The 19,790-nt window shown below is 44.5% G+C and overlaps 1 protein-coding gene across 6 annotated transcripts in view; it reads left to right on the top strand.

Annotated features, from left to right (window-relative positions):
• The window catches only part of ARHGAP26 (Rho GTPase activating protein 26), a 247,681-nt gene that overhangs the window by 120,292 nt on the left and 107,599 nt on the right, over positions 1-19,790 (top strand). For all 6 annotated transcript variants that reach the window (XM_033927266.1, XM_033927264.1, XM_033927267.1 and 3 more), the window contains exons 11-12: positions 1,684-1,762; positions 16,415-16,451. In XM_033927266.1, the coding sequence (XP_033783157.1) occupies positions 1,684-1,762; positions 16,415-16,451 (116 nt within the window). The remainder of the gene's footprint in view (positions 1-1,683; positions 1,763-16,414; positions 16,452-19,790) is intronic.

Below are 19,790 nucleotides of genomic sequence, written 5' to 3'. Positions count from 1 at the left end.
ATGTGATCCCGCTGGATTCACTTGGGAGCATGAACTATTATTTGGTTCCTGATGAGCTATGGAGTAGTAAGGGAAGAGTGCCTCCTTTCCGCCCCCCCCATACCTCTTTGGCGGCACGAGCAATATTTCTAAACCTGCTGCTCACGCCAACATCAGCTCTCCCTCTGAATTCACTTCCAGGTCACGACCAGGAAGTGACCTCAGAGGAAGAGCTGAGGCCGCTGTGGGCAGCAGGTTGGAGGTGCTGTTTGTGCTGGCAAAGAGTTAAAGAGGTACAGGAGGACGGGAAGGCACTTGTGTGGCAGGAGGGCACCACAACTCCAGGCGCCTCCTGCCCTCACTATACCACAGCTGATGGGGACATACAGGAAGAAGTCTTGAACTGGTAGAAAGTAGCTAGTGAGGGTCCATCATATCAACGATCTTATAAACTCCTGTTTACACTCCTCCCTCCGTATTCGCAGTGGTTAGGGGGCGGAACATGACCGAGAATACACAAAAACCGCGAGTAACTTTTTATATGTTATTTGCGTTTTTTTGGTAACAGCCATCCTTTTTTGAAATCACGAATAATAGCAGCGATTGTGAAAGCTGGGAAGCGGCGATTTTCAGGGTGAAAGCTGGTAAGCGCCAAACTTTTTATCGGTACGGTACTTTTACTCATGACGTAATTTTTTTTTGGGGGGGGGGAGTTAGCAGACGAAAAATCGCAAATAAGCCAAACCGCGAGTGCTGAAACTGCGAATACGGAGGGAGCAGTGTACTTTTCAGCCAACGTAATTCTCTCGAAACAGGCAAAATGTCATCCTTGAGCCCACAACCAGTAAGTAGTTGAGATGCTGCATTTTGAATTAACTGCAGCCTATTAAATTCTAAAAGAAAAAATTTAGATACTTAGATGCCGTCTAATAGAAAAAATTACTGTGATCCAAATGAGTGGTTATAGCTGAATTGACACGAGCCACAATGAACTCGCATAAGCATAAAGATCAAATAGATGTCAACTACCTCGATGACAAATTCCGTACTAGTGTAAAATTTAGACCTCCAGAGAAAGGGGACAGTTGAAATGAACGGCTAAACTCACTCGTACATGGTCATTTCACTTCAATAAATAGCCCTCTACGTAGCTAATCAAGGTTCTCGAAATATCATAAATGATTTGTGAAGCCATAAAGCTTCAACTTTAGATGGATTCAATTGGAAACCATTGGCTGAACGTTGGCGTATTGTACAAGATTTGGTAGGGAATGCTGATGGATTATTACAGTGAGGTCCAGTGTTTTGTGGAACATGGCTAGAGGTGTAAACCTGCATTTCACTCTGGTCTTTTTGTTACTGTATAAAGTGCCTTCTTCTGCATGGATTGTCTGGAGGTCTTGTGCTTGCGTGTTGGAAGAAGTTGTTTGGCTGTATTTTGCTCAGGATGACATGCAGATGAATCCCAGAAAATGAATCTGAAGAATGTTTGCTTTGGTTTTTGGGGTTGTTGTTTTTTTTTTTTTTTTACAAGCTTGATATTCTGTTTAGAAGATGTGCATCCAAGCTCTGGATTCTTTCTTGGGTTTAAATTCCCACCTGTAAACTTACCATTCCAGTTTAAGGGTTTTCTCCATATCTGTCCTTCGCCAGATGATTAGAATCGTATTTCCCATGTTTACGATGCTTTCTTGCTTCATGCAGACCTGGCGTAATTACCATGCAAGCTCTTTCTGAGGAGGACAGAAGGCTTTGGATGGAGGCGATGGATGGCAGAGAACCCGTAAGTGCTGAATGATCGGGGTTCAGATCTCTTTTTGTCTGGGTTGGGCTTGCAGTCACTCACAGATCTTGGGTTGAGGGTTAAGCTTAGTGATTGTGTAAAGAACAGTACTGGAAGTACAGTAGCTGTGTTCTGGTCCCCTAATCGTAAAATGTTGCTGTAAGTCTCAGGAGAGAATAAATGGGAGGGTGTGGGATAAAAAACCCCCAAGAAATATATTTAAGGCTCTCTGCTGCACGGGTTGAAGAGACTATTTTGAAGAGGATGATGACTAGGGACCTAATCAGAAGAAATATAGAGAATTAAAACATGACACTTATAAGCTGAACCTTAATTGGCGAGTTGGGTTTACTTTGTGTATGCATTTTGGAATTCACTAACTGACTCAAGGAGGAATGGAGGAAAAATACCCAAACAAAATCCCAAAAAACACTCCACTATAGAAAACAAAAAACACCACCATGCTGGAAAAGGTGAAAGAAAAAGCCTCGGTTTACTGTGAGTTCTTTGTAGTATGGCTCGACTCAATTAACATCCTTGGCATGAAAAGCGGTCACCTTCTTACGCATGGAAAAACATAACGCACTGTGTGTTATGGCGATGGAGGTTAAAGCCAACGGGGCCAAACAATCATTTCGTGGCCTAATGCCACTTCCTCAGGGCCTCATAAACCTTCAGACATGAACCTGCAATAAAAAAAGGTTTTACTCAAGAAACCTATGCAGGGACAAGATAACCTCCAAATTCGAAAGTGCAAAAGTTACTAAGAAGCAATTTCTTCCTCTGCTTGTTCAGCCTCTCAAAACATGGCGTCTTAGCATCTTGAAATACTCATTGGCTTCCAGTCAGGTACAACAACTACTGATTGGTCCACGGAGTACCCTGGGGAACCAATCACGGCATCGGGGCGAGATTACATTCAGACAGTAGTTGACAATTGTAGGTGATCAGGAAAAGTAAAACCAGCCCATGCAGGCATTTAAACCAGAGGGGTGCACCGATTTTAGCGTGAAGATCCAATATTTTTCACGACGCTGCAACTCCACTCGTCGGTTACCCCCCTCCCCCCCAAACATTTCTAGGAATATGATCCAGTACAAAAAATTTCAAATCATGCAAACAAGAATGATTGACCAATGGGGCTTGCATCACTCCCCTGCTCAAAGCACTGGGGTGTTCATTTAATCTGAGGCGTAACTGCCTTGAAGTTTGCCCTATGTAAATCTTCTCACAGGGACAGGTTATACTGATTTTGATCGTGTATTGGAAATGTCACAGTTCTGTGGCCTGAGGTGCCATTAACGACAAGTTCTCCCCGTTTGACACTGAGGAATTTGGTAGATGGGGCCCGCTCAGGTATCTGCCACGCTTCTTTTCAGTTGCGACGTTGACCATGAATGTCTGAAATGTGCCGCGGCTCTGAACTGAGAATGGGACACCAGCACCCGCCTCTCCTCCCAAAAGTTGCATTTGAGGTGGTTTTTTAGGGTCATGAAATGGTTAACTGTTGTTTAAAATATTGCTCTGGCCTACATAGCTGAAAACAGTGTACAATCTATTGACCTCATCTGCCTAAAATGTATGTCCCTGCCTTACCACATTGTAAGCTGAATAGATAAGAGTTTGAGCCTTGATGTACCCTGCCCTTCTGTACATTTAACATTTAGAACTGTAAGAGATAGATAAGTGACCTGTTAGTGTGAGCTTAGGACCAATAATAATTGTAGAAAAGTTATAGAAGTAACAAATGAAAATTGTAGTTTTTGCATATATTAGTTTGCAAAAAGGGCATAAAAGTCTGTGTATTTCCTGTTTCTGACACTCTAGTAGGCAAGCTATTAACTGCACTAGAGTCCGGTATACCGTAATAAATCTCTTGTACTTTCTTCACGCCTCTGACTTTGTGTGTCCAAGTGACCTTTCAGTTTCATAGATGTGTGTTAAGGCACGAACATAGTACCGCCTGCATTGCACGATAAAATAGGTGGCAAATACACAGCTCATTGGATTAGTCCTAATTTTCAAACATCTCTATTAGCAAGTAGGGCTAAACTAAACTAAAACTTGAATTTATAGACCGGATCTCGACTCAGTTTACAGTAGATTAAAAAAAAAGAATTGGAAAAAACCCAATAAACTTAGAACTTACAATTCTGAAAATAGTTTTTAAATTTTTGCGGAAGGATTGAAATGAACCTAATTCTCTCTACCATAGAGGGATTTCGTTCCATAATTCTGTTGGTTGAAATGGGTAAGATTTCCCTAATTTACCAATATGCCAGATGCCAAATAGGATCTTAAAAGTTAAACAGGCACATTTAAAGTGTATCCTGGAAAATATCAGAAGACAGTGAAATTTGGCCAACAGCGGAGATATTTGCTCCCATGATGTCAGCAGAATAACAAGTAACCTCCAAGGCGACTGAAAGGCTTTCAAATGTAGAGCAACCGAGAACTAATTGACCCATTTTGGAATGGTGCTATTTGTACTGCCAAAGCTTTAGATAGGTATTAGGGATGTCTAGGTAGAAAAATTCCATTGATTTGTGTTTCTGGAGTTTGTACTTGTGTGCTATTTCATTTAGGGAGCTCTAAAACAAAATGGCTGATGGTTACGTCTCTGTCCCTGAGCTCGGTCAGCCTTGCAAACAGCTTCTCTTTCACCCGACACTTCCCGCTTCTCCTTTTGTGGCTTCCAGCTCAGTTGGAACTGGTTTCTCTTGAGCTGTGGCATCATGAGCCTTCACCGACGAAGACCCAGGATCCCTTCCACCAACTGTTGACCCCCTTCCAATTCCAATAAACTCTGGCTAGTTCTGGAATGCTGCTAACAAGGACCCCATGGCCTGGTGTTGCTGTTGAGCAAAGACCAACAGTCCATCTAGGGCAGAGGTTCTCAACCCAGTCAGGTTTGCACGGGATAAGTTTGTCTGCTCTGCTTTTTTGTATACAACTCCGCCTCAGAGTTATTCATTGCGTCAGGGTGTGCCTTGAGGACTGGGTTGAAAATCACTGCTCTAGGGGCTGTGGATACCCAGGGTGGATGATCTTGACTTAGGAATCAAACCCAAGTCCTTCCCGCGGGCAGCTCTGCCACTAAGCTACTGGCCTGGCCCAGGTTTCCATGTTGCTCAAAGTCTGTGTCAAGAAGTGGGATCTTTTGGTCTGTCTATGGGTTTGGCTCCTCTGTGCTTTTCTTACAATTGCACATTCAGCCCTGGCCAGGGAAGGGGGGAGTCCATGACTCGCTTAAATTAGGTTATGCTGTTTTAATGGTGACCAGATTTACGGGGTCACTCTGACCTCAGTGTTTCGTGGTCACAGGATGACAGTTTTGCCTCTGGCCGGTGCGATGATAATCTGGGAACGTTTTGGTAAGTGGAGCCATTTCTGTTTGCATTAGGATTTTTTGGCGAGAGATGCTTCCTGGTTACCCTATGCAGCTACTTTGAGGTAATAGAAATTGTGGATTAAAAAAAAAAAAAAAAAAAAATACCAGACATGACTGCATTTATTTTTAAAAAAGAGCAAACCTCCTAATAAAACTACAGAGAGATACGCAGCGTTGTAAAGTGTAGCTAAATTGAGCTCAGTTCCAAGGTAACGAGCCAAGCAGAAGATGGTGAAGAGGATTTTGACCAAAAACGAGAACAGACAACTGGGGGGTATAGGCACACCATAGCCCAACTGCCTTTTCATAGAAACAGTGGCGTAACGAGGGTAAGTGGCGCCCTGCCCCGCCACCTCCGTTCCTTCCCGCCCCCCCCTACTGCAGGCGCAACCAGTGCTCCCTCTAAGCGGGCGGGTGTAGTGAGCAAAATTTTTTTCGCTGTGCGCTAAAAATATCGGGCGCCAGCGCCAACTCGCCCGATTCTCCTCTCGCCGCCCTGCCATCTCCGTACGCCGTGCGCTGTGACGTGAAACTTGTGCGCTGCGAGGCAATATTTTGTGCGCCAGCGCACGCCAGCGCAGCTTAGAGGGAACACTGGGCGCAACCCCCCTTCTCTTCCCCCGTAACTTTTCAATTTTCCAGGCGTGAGCAATGGCGTGAACTTGCTGCCCGCGTCGTGCCAGCTCTCCCTCTGACCTGCCTGGAAGTGAAGTCGTGTCAGATCTCCCTCTGACCCGCGGGGCCTGGAAGTGATGTCAAGAGAGAGGCGACACCGACGCGGGCGGCAAGTTTGTAATGCTGCTCATGCAGGAAAAATTAAAGAGGTGCGAGGGAAAGGAAGGGGTGAACATGTGCGGCGGGGGGGGGGGAGGGGAGCGCAGAGGAAGACGGTTGCCTGTGCCCTTTAGAAAGACCGCGCCCGGGGCGGACCGTAGTATGTTGCACTTGCCCTCTTGCTTGTCCTCGGTGCAAAGGTGTTTCTCGCTCCGTTGCGGTGGAAACCGCTGGATTCATCCTTTCTCTTTCCATCTGCCAGGGGGGAAAGCAGCATTAAAAATAATTCAATTATTTCTTTATCACACTCGTTAAGTAAGAAGAAAAACACTCCTGTTTAGAGAAGAACGAGGCTATTATTTATTTTGGTCTTAGTGGGAGGCAAATAGCAGTTGTTTAGCCAGCGTGCGTACAATCAATTTTCCTTTCAAAAATGGCACTCGCAGCTCCACAGCTTCAGCTGCTTCAGAGACACAGACCGAAATAACCTTCTTTCTCGCGACAGAAGTGTGTTGTCCATCTCGTGCAGATCTTGCAAGTACTGCCTTGGCTGAATCACTTCATAAATATGGCGCAATAAATAAAACAAATTATAGACATTAACCACTTGTTTGCATTTTAATGGAAACTGACTAGCGGCCATATTGGTTCAATAATCTGGAGGAAAAGTCCATAGACATGGGGGAAGCCTCTGCTTGCCCTGGATCGGTAGCATGGAATCTTGCTACTCCTTGGTTTCTGGCCAGATACTAGGGACCTGGATTGGCTATCGTAAGAACGGGCTACTGAGCTTGATGGACCATTGGCCTGACCCAGTATGGCTATTCTTATGTTCTTAAGTGAGCCAAGTATAGGACAGTCAAGCCATTGTAACATCACTAATGAGGTTGGCTCTGAGGCATTGGTGGAGAGTCATTATGACATCACAATCTCAGTTCTAGAATGTTACTCTCATTGGAGCTCCAGAATCTTGCTATTTCTTTGAGATTCTATATGGAATGTTGCTACTCCTTGGTTTTTGGCCAGATACTAGGGACCTGGATTGGCCACCGTGAGAACGGGCTACTGGGCATGATGGACCCTTGGTCTGACCCAGTAAAGCTATTCGTATGTTCTTAAGTGAGCCAAGTATAGGACAATCAAGCCATTGTAACATCACTAATGAGGTTGGCTCTTAGGCATTATGACATCACAATCTCAGGTCTGGAATGTTGCTACTCTCTGGGGATTCTAGAATCTTGTTACTCTCTGCGATTTCGGAATCTTGCTATTCTTTGAGATTCTGTATGGAATGTTGCTACTCTTTGGGATTCTAGAATCTTGTTACTCTCTGGGATTCCGGAATCTTGCTATTCTTTGAGATTCTGTATGGAATGTTGCTACTCTTTGGGATTCTAGAATCTTGTTATTCTCTGGGATTCCGGAATCTGGCTATTCTTTGAGATTCTGTATGGAATGATGCTACTCTTTGGGGTTCTAGTATCTTGTTACTCTCTGGGATTCCGGAATCTTGCTATTCTTTGAGATTCTGTATGGAATGTTGCTACTCTTTGGGTTTTAGCCAGGTACTAGTGACCTTGATTGGCCATCGTGAGAACGGGCTACGGGGCTTGATGGACCATTGGTCTGACCCAGTAAGGCTATTGTTATGTTCTACAATTAAAAAAAACAAACTGCAGCATATGACTTTAATGACCCGACTACATTCTAAAACCTTTTTCAAAGCCATGAACGGTTAATATTGCTGTTTCCTGTTGCGCCATCATCATAATAGCTTTATTTTTATACCGCAATACCTCACGGTTCGGTGTGGTTTACAAGAAGAAAAAACTGCAAAATACACAGCGATATTAAATCAGAGTATCATACGTTAAAAGTGCATAAAATGCACAATTATACGTATTTGTCAAAAAGATACGTTTTCAGTAGTTTTCTAAGTGCTCCTTTTATGAAGGCGCATTAGGGCCTTAACACGCGGAATAGCGCGTGCTAGCCGCTACCTCTTCCTCTTGAGAAGGCGGTAGTTCTTCGGCTAGCACGCGCTAATCCTAGTGCGTGCGCTAAAAACGGTAGCGCAACTTCGTAAAAAGAGCCCTAGAAGTCTGAAAAGATGACAAAATCGTTAACAAATCACCAAAACATTGATTCCATTTCCGTGCCTCAAATAAAAGTGTTTTTTTCTGGAAATCTTTTTGATGTATAACCTTTTATCGAATGGAAAAAATAACCAAAGAATGTCCACGTTTGGAACGTTTAGTTTCCGAAAATTCAAAGCGATCCGTAAAATAGCCTGGAACAAGGCCAAATGTGTTATAAAACAAACAAGCAAATTTAAAAAGTATTCTTGCCTCTACCGGAAGCCAATGCAACCTCCGATAATAAGGCGTTATATGTTCTGAACAATTTGCACTTTATTAATGGGGTTTTTTGTAGGACTCTAAATAGATGATGTTACAATAGCCTAATGTACTTAAAATTAAAAATTGCACTTTCAGTCTAAAAGATGAAAAATCAAAATAAAATTTTATAGTGCGACGTTTCCATAATATGAAGAAATTCTTTTTCACTAAAGTGTCACGTTGAACATCAAATGTTAAGAGTCCGATCGAAATGGACTCCTAGTATTTTAATAACTGAATTAATAGGATAATTAAGTCCATTTAATTTGATTTTATTGGTAGGGCTTGTCCCCCCCAAATTTTGCTTTTTCAGCATTTAGTTATAATCTAAATTCCTTCGCCCATTGTTCAACCAACACTAATGCAGATGATATAAAAACATATTCATTTAAGCTTAGCAGTGGATAAGATCCTGGCATAGTTAGCGAATCACTCAAGATGTCATCTTATCTGTGTTTAATTAAAGGCTCAAGAGCCTACTTGAGCTAATCCCTGAAAGAAAAGATGTGCCTCGTAGTCTTTGTTTTGTGGCGGGGGAAGACACTCTCCGTAAACTTGAGGGCAAGGTCTGAATAAGCCCTGGAGTTCCACTGCCAGGGAAGAGGAAACCTTGAGGATATTTGACTTTACCTGCCGTCGTTGTGTGTCTTTCTTCTCCCTGTTGGAAGCCTGGAAAATCCTTTTTGTAAGCGGGAATATCGTGAACCTTGACAGATTTTTGGGGAGCTGGCTTGCAGAGATTTGAGGTTCTAGATGAACTCTTTGAGATGAGCATAATTGGAGGTCAATATCCAAAGTGCTTTATGACTGCTAGCAATGCTTGGCTGTCATTCCCTAAGGTCAGACATGAATGATATGATCTCCCGTAGGCCTTTGCTGACATTGGTTAGGCCAGGGATAGGGAACTCCAGTCCTTGAGAGCCGTATTCCAGTCGGGTTTTCAGGATTTCCCCAATGAATATGCATTGAAAGCAGTGCATGCAAATAGATCTCATGCATATTCATTGGGGAAATCCTGAAAACCCGACTGGAATACGGCTCTTGAGGACCGGAGATCCCTACCCCTGGGTTAGGCCAACCGAAAATGCTGACTGCTAGCAATGCTAGACTGACACTTTAACCAGCTGGAAATGGCTCCTGGCTAGTTAAATTGCTTATTTGGGGCTAACCGCTAATGTTCAGTGACACTTAACCAGTTAGGGCCAAATTCTCCTACCTCTGTCTAACTAACCAATCAGGATGCATGTTTTATGTAAGCGCTGTTCTTGGGCTCCTGTCTTGCACCTACAGAGGCACATAGGGATGCCTATGGACACCTAAGGCCAGCATGCATCAGAAGTGGCCTTGACTTGATATTACTATTGAAATACAGTAAATAAAGACCCCAAAAATAGCTTTGTGGATACAGTGTGCCATTTTAGTTAAATGGCAGTCAATAAACTTTTCATCTTAGCAAACTTCACTAACGTAATTTTTTTAAACTTCAAATAACTTAGAAAAAAACACAGACTGCTTCTGGGCAGCCACGGCAGGGCCTTTCTTCTGCTGCGGCAGAGGAAAGACCCTGCCGGGGCTGGAGGGAGGGAGGGGGAGTTGTCGTGTGTGGAGCGTGGGAGACAATTTTATTTTGCTTGCAGTTAAGGTTGAGAGTGCCGGTTAACTGGGACCCCACTGAAACTTGATCGTAGAAGAAAGATCACAAAATGAATTTGTGCAGTCATCCCAGGACATAAATAAAACAAATATCCTAGGGCATAAATCTCTGCAGCACCTGCTCTTGAACATTGCACAACACCCTTATTAATAACTGGGAATTGCCTGTCTGCATGCTGGTCTATCTCCAAGGTTTGCAGTCGGCCTACGAAGTCAGAAGTAGATTCACTCGGGCACTTTGTTGACATAACAGTTTCTTAATCTAGACTTAGTCGTATTATTTTCAAAACGAGAATCCAAAGAGTGGATCTACCCTTTGGGATTAGAGTGCTGATGTAAACAAACAGCGTCTGGCTATGGAAGCCCAAAAGGGGAAAAAAGCAGCAACTTTTTAACAAGTCCAAAAACGAAAGGCCCGATATTCAAAATGATTTAAATTTAAAAGAAGCCCCTGCCTGATTAAATCACACCGAGAGGATCAGAAAGCGACATTCACAGAATTTAACCAGGCAGAGGGTTACCAGATTTTCCGTGCTGAGGGGGATTTCAATAGGGTTACCAAACATCCGGATTTCCCCAGACATGTCTTTGGGTTTGGACGGCTTTTCAAAACCCGGCACTTTCTCCGGGTTTTGAAAAGCCTCCTCTAAATCGCATGCTCAACAATTTTATGGTTATTTATTATTTCAATCCTCTGACCTAGGCTTCCTACATAAGAATTGCCATACTGGGACAGACCAAAGGTCAATTAAGACCAGCATCCTGTTTTCAAGAGTGGCCAGCCCAGGTCCCAAGTATCTGGCAGAAACCCAAAGAGAAGCAACATTCCAGAGCTCAGCTTGTGACATCATAATGCCTCATTCCACCAATGCCTAAGAGCCAACCTCATCAGTGATGTCACAATGGTCCATAATGGGGTTCATTTTCATAAAAACATAAGAGCTGCTATACTGGGACAGAACAAAGGTCCATCAAGCTCAGTATCCTGTTTCCAACAGTGGCCAACCCATGTCCCAAGTACCAGGCAGAAACCTAAAGAGTAGCAACATTCCAGAGCTGAGATTGTGATGTCATAATGCCTCATTCCACCAATGCCTAAGAGCCAACCTCATTGGTGATGTCACAAAGGCTTAATTATCCTATACTTGGCTCCCATAAGAATATAAGAGTTGTTGTACTGGGACAGACCAAAAGTCCCTCAAGCCCAGTGTCCTGTTTCCCGAATACCTAGATAGATCCCAAGTAGTAAAACAGATTTTGTGCTGCTTATCCTAGGAATAAGCTGTGGATTTCCCCAAGCCATCTCAATAAGCCTATGGACTTCTCTTTTAGGGAATTATCCAAGCCTTGCTGAAACACGGGCCTTGTCGGGTCATCCGAATAAAGAATATTCTGGTCCCTCTTCTTCAGGTCATTGTGTTTCTTTCTTTGTTTGCACTGAATATATCGGCTATACCCGTATAACTTCCAGGTTCTGCTGTTGATTTGGACATGACCTAGTACTGGATCTCCAGACCTAATTAGCTGTTGACTGCGTTTATAAAAACACCGACTACCCCTGGCTTAATATTGAGTCAGCTTGCATCGCCACTGCCATTCAGTGTCCGCTCTGTGGAACTGAAGCTTCCCGTATTAATCTGTCTCTTTTCAGAAGCACTAAATTCCCAATCGGAAAATGATAGATGAGGCTCAGGCAGGTTAGAATACTTTCAAAGTTAGATCTGTCAGTCATTTCAAAAGCTTTTGCAGTGATAAATTATGGCGCTTCGTTGGAGCAATATATAACATTACTAGGCATGATCACAGGAAGAGTGGCAGTGTTATCAGTAGACGGGAAAGCGTTTCATTTTTCAAATGTGTCACCGTGCAGGAACCAATCTGTTTAATAGTGAGGTGTGACATTTCCACAAGGTTCTGTCCCTCATGCCTCTCATGAAATCGGTCACTGTTAACGTACCGTAGTCGTTTGGCGCCTGAGGAGTTGAATGACCCTGAACCTCTGACAGGCCATTCACTCACTATCTGCTCCTGAGTCAAATGCAATACATTTCTCCCTCCGTATTCGCTGTGATAGGGGATTAACAGACCCGCAAATAACTTTTTCATATGTTATTTGCTGTTTTCTTTTAAAAACCATCGTGAATAGGGTGAAACTGCGAATAATATGGTTGGAGACCTGGCCTGTTCCTGAAGGAGAGGCAAAACACGGTGAAGAAAGTGCCGGGAATCGGCGATTTTTTTTCTCTGTAAACGCTTGGAATCGGCGATTTCTCTATGCAAGCTGACGTAATCTGGGGGGGGGGAGGAGCCAGCAAGCTAAAAACCGCCAATAATCGAAACCGCGATTGCTGAAACCGCGAATACGGAGGGAGAAGTGTAATCGGTAAAAACAGCTGGAACCCTGAACTGGCAGCATTTCGTTTGAGGTTGCGTTCCAGCTGTTTCCGTGATATTTAATGTGAAATCTTTGCTGCTTCGTACCGATTATGGCACGAGTCGGCAAAGGCAATTATGTTCGGCGTTTTGTGACCCCTGATGCAGGCCTTTGGTCTTGCCGAAACACAGCTGGGTCGAGTCACCTTTTATAGGTGAACATTTTTTTTAGTTCAATAAAGTTTTATTGGAATTTCAATACAGAAACAAGGAAATGAAAAGCAGTCTTTACATGGATACTTATCATCGATATAACATCAATACAAGGACAAAGGGAACAAAATAAAAGGAGAAACATTCTGATCTTGAGTTACAGAACATGAAATGAGGCATCATCTGTATGGTGAACATTAAAGAAACTTTGAATCCACCAATAAAGTCCTTTTTTTCTATATTATGGACTGGGTGTTCCCATTTCGGACCCAGGTAACAAAATCTAGGTTTTGGAACAGTGGCTTAGCGAGATTAGACGGCGCCTGGGGCGTTGGCACTCCTTCCACACCTCCCTCTCTTTTCCCGCCCCCACCACACGCGCACCCTCCCTTCCACCAGACCTCTTTAAATTTTCGCCAGCGCGAGCAGCTTCTTTGGCCTGCTCCTTGTGCCGGCGTTGGCTTTCCCTCTGATGCCACTTCCTGGTCCCGCGACCCAGAAGTGATTTTAGAGGGGAGCCAGGCCGGTGCCAGCAGCAGGCCAAAGAAGCTGCTCGCGCACTGGTGAGGATTTACAGAGGAACGGGGGAAAGGAGGGGTGCCGACGCCCCCACCAAGATGGGGCCTGGGGCACTCCGCCTCCCCCCTTACACACCACTATTCAGGAATCTAAATCACTGTGCCCCCTTAGCAGTGAGGAATCTTTTATTTCTTGAATCATCTAATGTGTGATGTAGAGAATGACACTGGGACAAATTTATCCTCATCCCTGCAGGACTTCAATTTCCCTGTCCCGTCCCCTTGAGTTTTGTCACTGTCCCTGTCGTATTCCTGTAAGCTCTGCCTTAACCGCACAAGCCTTGAACACTTATAATTTTAAAGTGTTTGAGGCTTGTGCAGATGAGGACGGAGCTTAGGCATTGGTGGAATGAGGCATTATGACATCACAATCTCAGCTCTAGAATGTTGCTACTTAGGATTTTAAAGCATTTGAGGCTTGTGCAGATGAGGACGAAGCTTAGGCATTGGTGGAATGAGGCATTATGACATCACAATCTGAGCTCTAGAATGTTGCTACTTAGGATTTTAAAGGGTTTGAGGCTTATGCAGATGAGGACGGAGCTTGTAGGAAGGGGGCAGGGACAGGAAAAGAACTCACTGGGACGGGATGGGAAAATGAGTTCCCTCGGGGACAGGGAAAAATTTTTCCCTGTGTCATTCTCTAGTAGGGTGGAAGGACTCTAGGTGTTGTGTGTATCTCTCCTTTTTTGTCAGCTCATTGTGCTTTCTGGGTGTTGTCAAATTCCATCGCAGTCTATTAAAACTGAAATGCTGTTTTGAGGCCTTTTAAACTGTGCTAGACATCAACAGAAATCAAATTTTTACAGACTAGTTGACCTTTAACTACAGTAAATTATTACTCAGAGTCTGTCTGACAAAAATGACCCTGTTCGTGTTTTGCCTGGCTTTCCATTTTGCTTGTTGAGATTTCACTGTTGACGTTGAGGCCTTTTTGCTTTCTTTCCTTTTGAAAGGTAGGAGAATATCGTTGGTTATATAACTCGGCTCAGAAACCCAGATGGCTGGCTGAGGAGCCCAGCCAGCTTCTGTTTTGGACGCACTTGGGAACAGCTGTGCTTGTCATAAAATTTGGGTTTGTTTTTAATTAAATATACCACCTTGCGGAGAAGTAGAACGCAGGGGACCGCGACCTGTTCAGACTGTTAAACCCCACCGGGTGCTGGAAACGTTAGGTGAAATGCAAGAAAGTTGCTCGGCTGAAAAATAACAGGAGGGAGACTTAAGTTGTCTCATTTTGCAAACTCTCCTCTGACCTCGCACAGTTTTCGCTTGTATTCATTTTCGGTGACTCTGCTTCCTGGGTGTGATGGGTTAACTGCTTCTCAGTTGTAATGCTGCCTTTCTCCCTCACAATTGGTGCTGTGTTGTAACATGCCAGCTGTTTAAATTGCTGAGATAGAGGTCTAGGGATCAGGGGCAACTTTAGCAAGATGGGGTGCAGGGAAATACCCGCTGTACCCCAATGCAACTTGCCTTGAGGTCCATCCGTGATCATGACTTTCTTACCCCGGGGGCTCTGGATGCATCCAGAGTTCCTGAAGACCCAGGATGGGGAAGACCTGGTTGGCATCAATACTGGAGACCACTTGCATGGTCCAGCCATGCTTTAAAGGGTTATTGGGTCAGCTGGTTGCTTAGAAAACGGTTGTGCTTTGTAGTAAGAAACGCAAGGACTTGAAAGTCGCTTCCTTAAGCTGGCACCTAGTTTATAGATGGCACTTCACCTGAATAGCTTCGGGACTAATATTCAAAGTAATTTACTTGACCACTTGGTCAGGACTAGCTGCTAATTTTCAGGAGAACTTAACTGTATAGTGCTGAAAGGCATATTCAGCGCTGTACATTCTGACATTTATAGACGGTCCCTGCTCAGAAGAGCTTACAATCTAACTTGGACAGAAAGACCTGACATATAGGGTTGGGGATGCTGAACCCAAGGTGAAAACTGAAAGCTGTCTCTGTTGGAAGCGTTCTTGGGGCAAAGAAACAAACACACACACAGTGACACAATGACACACACGCACGTACACACGCGCGCACACACAGTGACACACACATGCACACATAGTGACACACACGTGTGAACACACAGTTACACACCCACGTGCACACAGTGACACGCGCACACACACACAGTGACACATGCACGCACACAGTGACACACGCACGCACACAATGACACACACGTGCAGACACACACACAGTAACACACATGCACACACAGTGACACACACACATGTACACAGTGACATGCATGCACACATGCATAGTGACGCACACACAATGGCGCACACACGCACAGTGACACTCACACACATGTGTGCACACAGTGACACAACACACGCACGCACACACATCTACAACAGATGTCGGCGTGGGATTGTTGGCGCGCCAATGTCCGTGCTTTTGATGTGCCACCACTATGTTCATACCAAACCCTACTTATCTGCACACACAATACCTCTATTGTGTTCTATGTTGTGTTTCTGATGGGGAATAGTCTGCCATCTCCTCTGTGTTGCTTTAATAGCTAAACTAGTATGTGAAGATGATGGTCTTTAACTCTTTCTTGAGCTTTCTGGTGTCCTTTGCTAGTTTTAATTCCTTCGGAGCCAAGCTTGAAGCGCCCGGGATATTCTTTGACGTAGGCTGCGACATTGTAACGCTTGCTGTTTTCCGTGCAAGGGCTAGTGCTGTGGGACAGGTGGCTCAAGCTGACCCTGACCTGTCGGCCAGCACCCCCTGCTGCTTCTGCCTGCCCCTCCCCCCCCTCTGTTCTCCCCCCTACAGTACCTACAGGTGATGGTGAAGACCTGGTGAAGGTGATGGCCGCGTGGTGGTCTTCACCAGGCCCTTCGCCCCCATCGTCACCATTCTGACCACACTTGATTCTGGCCTTCTCCGCTGCTTTGGGCTTCTGTGTCTCGCTGCAACCTGCTCCCCTGCACCGCTCCAGTTCTGAGCTGTGCCATCTTTTTGCTCTTCCGTACCCTCCTCTGCTTTTCTTTTGTATATTCCTGCCTTGGCTGTTGTTGCTCTGGCTATCCTCGTGCCCTCCCCCACCCCCACCCAAACCCACCAACCCTGCTCTCCAGAATGGAATATTTGACAAAACTCCCCTCCGTCATACCTGCTGGCGATTTACAATGTGGTAAATTTTATCAGTGATTTGGACACGCCAGTTGCTATTTAAATGCCAGCTGTTGTAGTGAAGCAAAGATCATATTTTAGAATGTCCGGTGATACAAACTGTATTTCTTCTTTTTAGGTCTACAATTCAAATAAAGACAACCAAAGTGATGGCTGTGAGTATGGTTTTGAAATCTTTTATTTTTTAATTCACTCTCAACAGTTTCTACCAGCAGGGGGAGACCTTGCATAGTCTACTCTGAGGTGGCTGCTCCAGGAGCCCCTGCCAAGTCCTGCTGACTGAGTTTCAGCCATAGATATGAGGTTCAAGAGCCTGACTTGAATTCTGGGACACAGGCACGGTGCACTTGTCCCTCTCCGCTATAGTGTTGAGGTCCTCATTAAGTGTTCTTCTACTGATTAGCTGCTGCTAATGTGCGAGTGTAAAGTATGCAGTTCAGAATAATAGCAGTCTCTGTGTTCTCAGTTTAGTAGGTCGTGTCAAATGCCAGAGTTGCATGTGGGGCACTCTTTCTCCCTGTGACAGCTTATCCCTTCAAGCTGCACTGTAGGGGAGAATAGCGACATCGCATGCAGTGGCTACTTTGTTGGCTAACTGAGTGCTTGCAATGCATTTGCGACAGAGCCTCCCCCTTGCGACGCCTCCTTCTAGAGAATGACAAAGAAAGCGGTAGAAAAGCTGTCAAGAAATGTAAAAAAAAAAAAAACAATGACGTGAATGAAAGCGTCACTGTTCCCTTTTATCCTCTTTAAACCCTGCTCTTTCCCAACCCCTCCACCCAAGATGGTCTTAATTGGGACCCTTTGCCAGCTCTTTGGTCTGGAGACCTGTTACCTCCGAACTTTCTGTGCCGCTTTTCCCTCTGCAGGGGCTGCTACACTCGTTTCTTCCCAGGATCAAATCCTCTCCTCTGTGGAGCACCTAACTCCAGCCAGCTTTGACAGATCATAGGCATGAGAATTGTTAGCAGCAGGAAGTTTATTTATACTTGTTACAAGTTTTGCTTAGTACCTAAAGGAATTTGTTTTTAAAAAAACCAAAACTCATCAGGTAGTACGTTAGATAGGTTGTGAGCCCACCGGGACAGATAGGGAAAATGCTTGAGTACCTGATTGTAAAACCGCTTAGAAAACCTTGATAGGCGGTATATAAAATCCTAATAAACTTAAACTTAAACTTAAACTTAGTACTATGCAGAATCGGAGACTGTGATGGCAGCCAAAGGTCACAAGGGACCATCTGGTCTGGACATTTTCTCTTCTTGATTGTAGGCTTTGACTACATTTGTTTTGCACTTTAAGGATTCACCATTGAATTTTGATACCAAAGATGGTTTTGACATCTCCAGTGCCTCTTTTTTCATTTGTTTTGCTTTGTTAGGCTTTATCTAAGCACGTGTGCCTAGCCTTAACTGCAGGGGGGGAGTGAAGGTAATGTTTAGCACTGTCCTCTGCATTCATTTTGACGCTTGCTAGCGCCCTGCACCTTCTACAGGTTTCGTCAAACACCACCAGGGTTGGTATCCACAGTGTCAGAGGTAGATCTAGCAGAAATGTGTCTTATTTTCTTGAAACTGGATCACCCTCCTACATGGGAGGCTCTCCTCTGTGCCTGAAGGCCTCCCTGGGCAGCATTTCTTAAAGTCTTACTAATTTTTCATCTTTCTGAACTCTACAGTGCAAGAACGGTGTAAGATTTTATTTTTATTAAGTCTTGGGTGCTTCTACACAGTGCTACACACTGTAGACATCATTTGTGTTAATAATCTTTCTTTCTTTTTAATTAAATCAGTATCTACTTCAGAGAGAATCAATGATCATAACAAGGAACATAGTAATTATATAGTGTCCCACTTAGCATAAAAATGATGAAGCTTTACCATACATTGTATTTTCCTTTCCTCATTCAATTAATGAAAATTAAAAAATTAAAAAAAGAAGAGCTCACAGTAAGGAAATCAGCGCAGCGTCCACCAAATGGTCTTAAGTAAAGATTTATCATTTGTGATTAAATATAATGTTTCATCAAAAGGAGGAAACGTCTCTTCAAGAAGGATGCGCAGAAAACCTAAGGGCTCCTTTTACTAAGGTACGCTAGCGTTTTTAGTGCACGCAGGATTTTAGCGCGCGCTCAATGCTGGTGTTAAGGTCTAGCACGCGGGGCAATGTAGCGTGCGCTATTCCGCGCGTTAAGGCCCTAACGCACTTTTGTAAAAGGAGCCCTAAGCTGTGCTAGCGGTTTTAGTGCACGTTACATTGCCGTGCGCGCCAGACGCTAACGCCGCCATTGAGCTGGCGTTAATTCTAGCCGCCTAGCGTGGGGTTGGCGCGGGCTAATATTCTGCGTGCGCTAAAAACGCTACCACAGCTTAGTAAAAGGAGCCCTAAATTTACTTGGTTATTTTTTAATTTCCCAGGTACCATATTTTCACGGGTATAGCGCGCGGGAAAAAGAAATTTATGTAAATAAATTAATATATAGCACGCACATGCGTATACCACGCATGCTGCTCATTGAATTAAACCTTCTTCTGCCCCCCTTGAAGTCCTGTCCCCCCTTAAAGGTCTGCCTGTCCCCCCTTGAAGTCCTGGCCCCACCTTGAAAGCCTGATGCCCCACCCCGAAGGACCGCTGGCCCCCCACCCTGAAGGACTGCTCGCACCCCCACTCAGAAGGACCGCTCGCACCCCTCCGACGTCCGATTCATCCCCCAGCCCCCCCCCTGCACCGTTTGCGGTGAAGAAGCAGCCTACCGTGGGTTTGTGATACCAGTGAGCCCTGCTGCTTCCTCTGCCGCGGTCCCGCCCTTTCTCTGGGAATCCGGAATCTGGCTATTCTTTGAGATTCTGTATGGAATGATGCTACTCTTTGGGGTTCTAGAATCTTGTTACTCTCTGGGATTCCGGAATCTGGCTATTCTTTGAGATTCTGTATGGAATGTTGCTACGCTTTGGGGTTCTAGAATCTTATTACTCTCTGGGATTCCGGAATCTGGCTATTCTTTGAGATTCTGTATGGAATGTTGCTACGCTTTGGGGTTCTAGAATCTTGTTATTCTCTGGGATTCCGGAATCTGGCTATTCTTTGAGATTCTGTATGGAATGTTGCTACTCTTTGGGGTTCTAGAATCTTGTTATTCTCTGGGATTCCGGAATCTGGCTATTCTTTGAGATTCTGTATGGAATGTTGCTATTCTTTGGGGTTCTAGAATCTTGTTATTCTCTGGGATTCCGGAATCTGGCTATTCTTTGAGATTCTGTATGGAATGTTGCTACTCTTTGGGGTTCTAGAATCTTGTTATTCTCTGGGATTCCGGAATCTTGCTATTCTTTGAGATTCTGTATGGATTGATGCTACTTTTTGGGGTTCTAGAATCTTGTTACTTTCTAGGATTCCGGAATCTTGCTATTCTTTGAGATTCTGTATGGAATGTTGCTACTCTTTCGGGTTCTAGAATCTTGTTACTCTCTGGGATTCCGGAATCTGGCTATTCT

This window comes from Geotrypetes seraphini, chromosome 18 (assembly GCF_902459505.1).
Source record: "Geotrypetes seraphini chromosome 18, aGeoSer1.1, whole genome shotgun sequence".
In the NCBI taxonomy this organism is placed as follows: Eukaryota; Metazoa; Chordata; class Amphibia; order Gymnophiona; family Dermophiidae; genus Geotrypetes; species Geotrypetes seraphini.
This window is presented reverse-complemented; position numbering and strand designations above follow the sequence as displayed.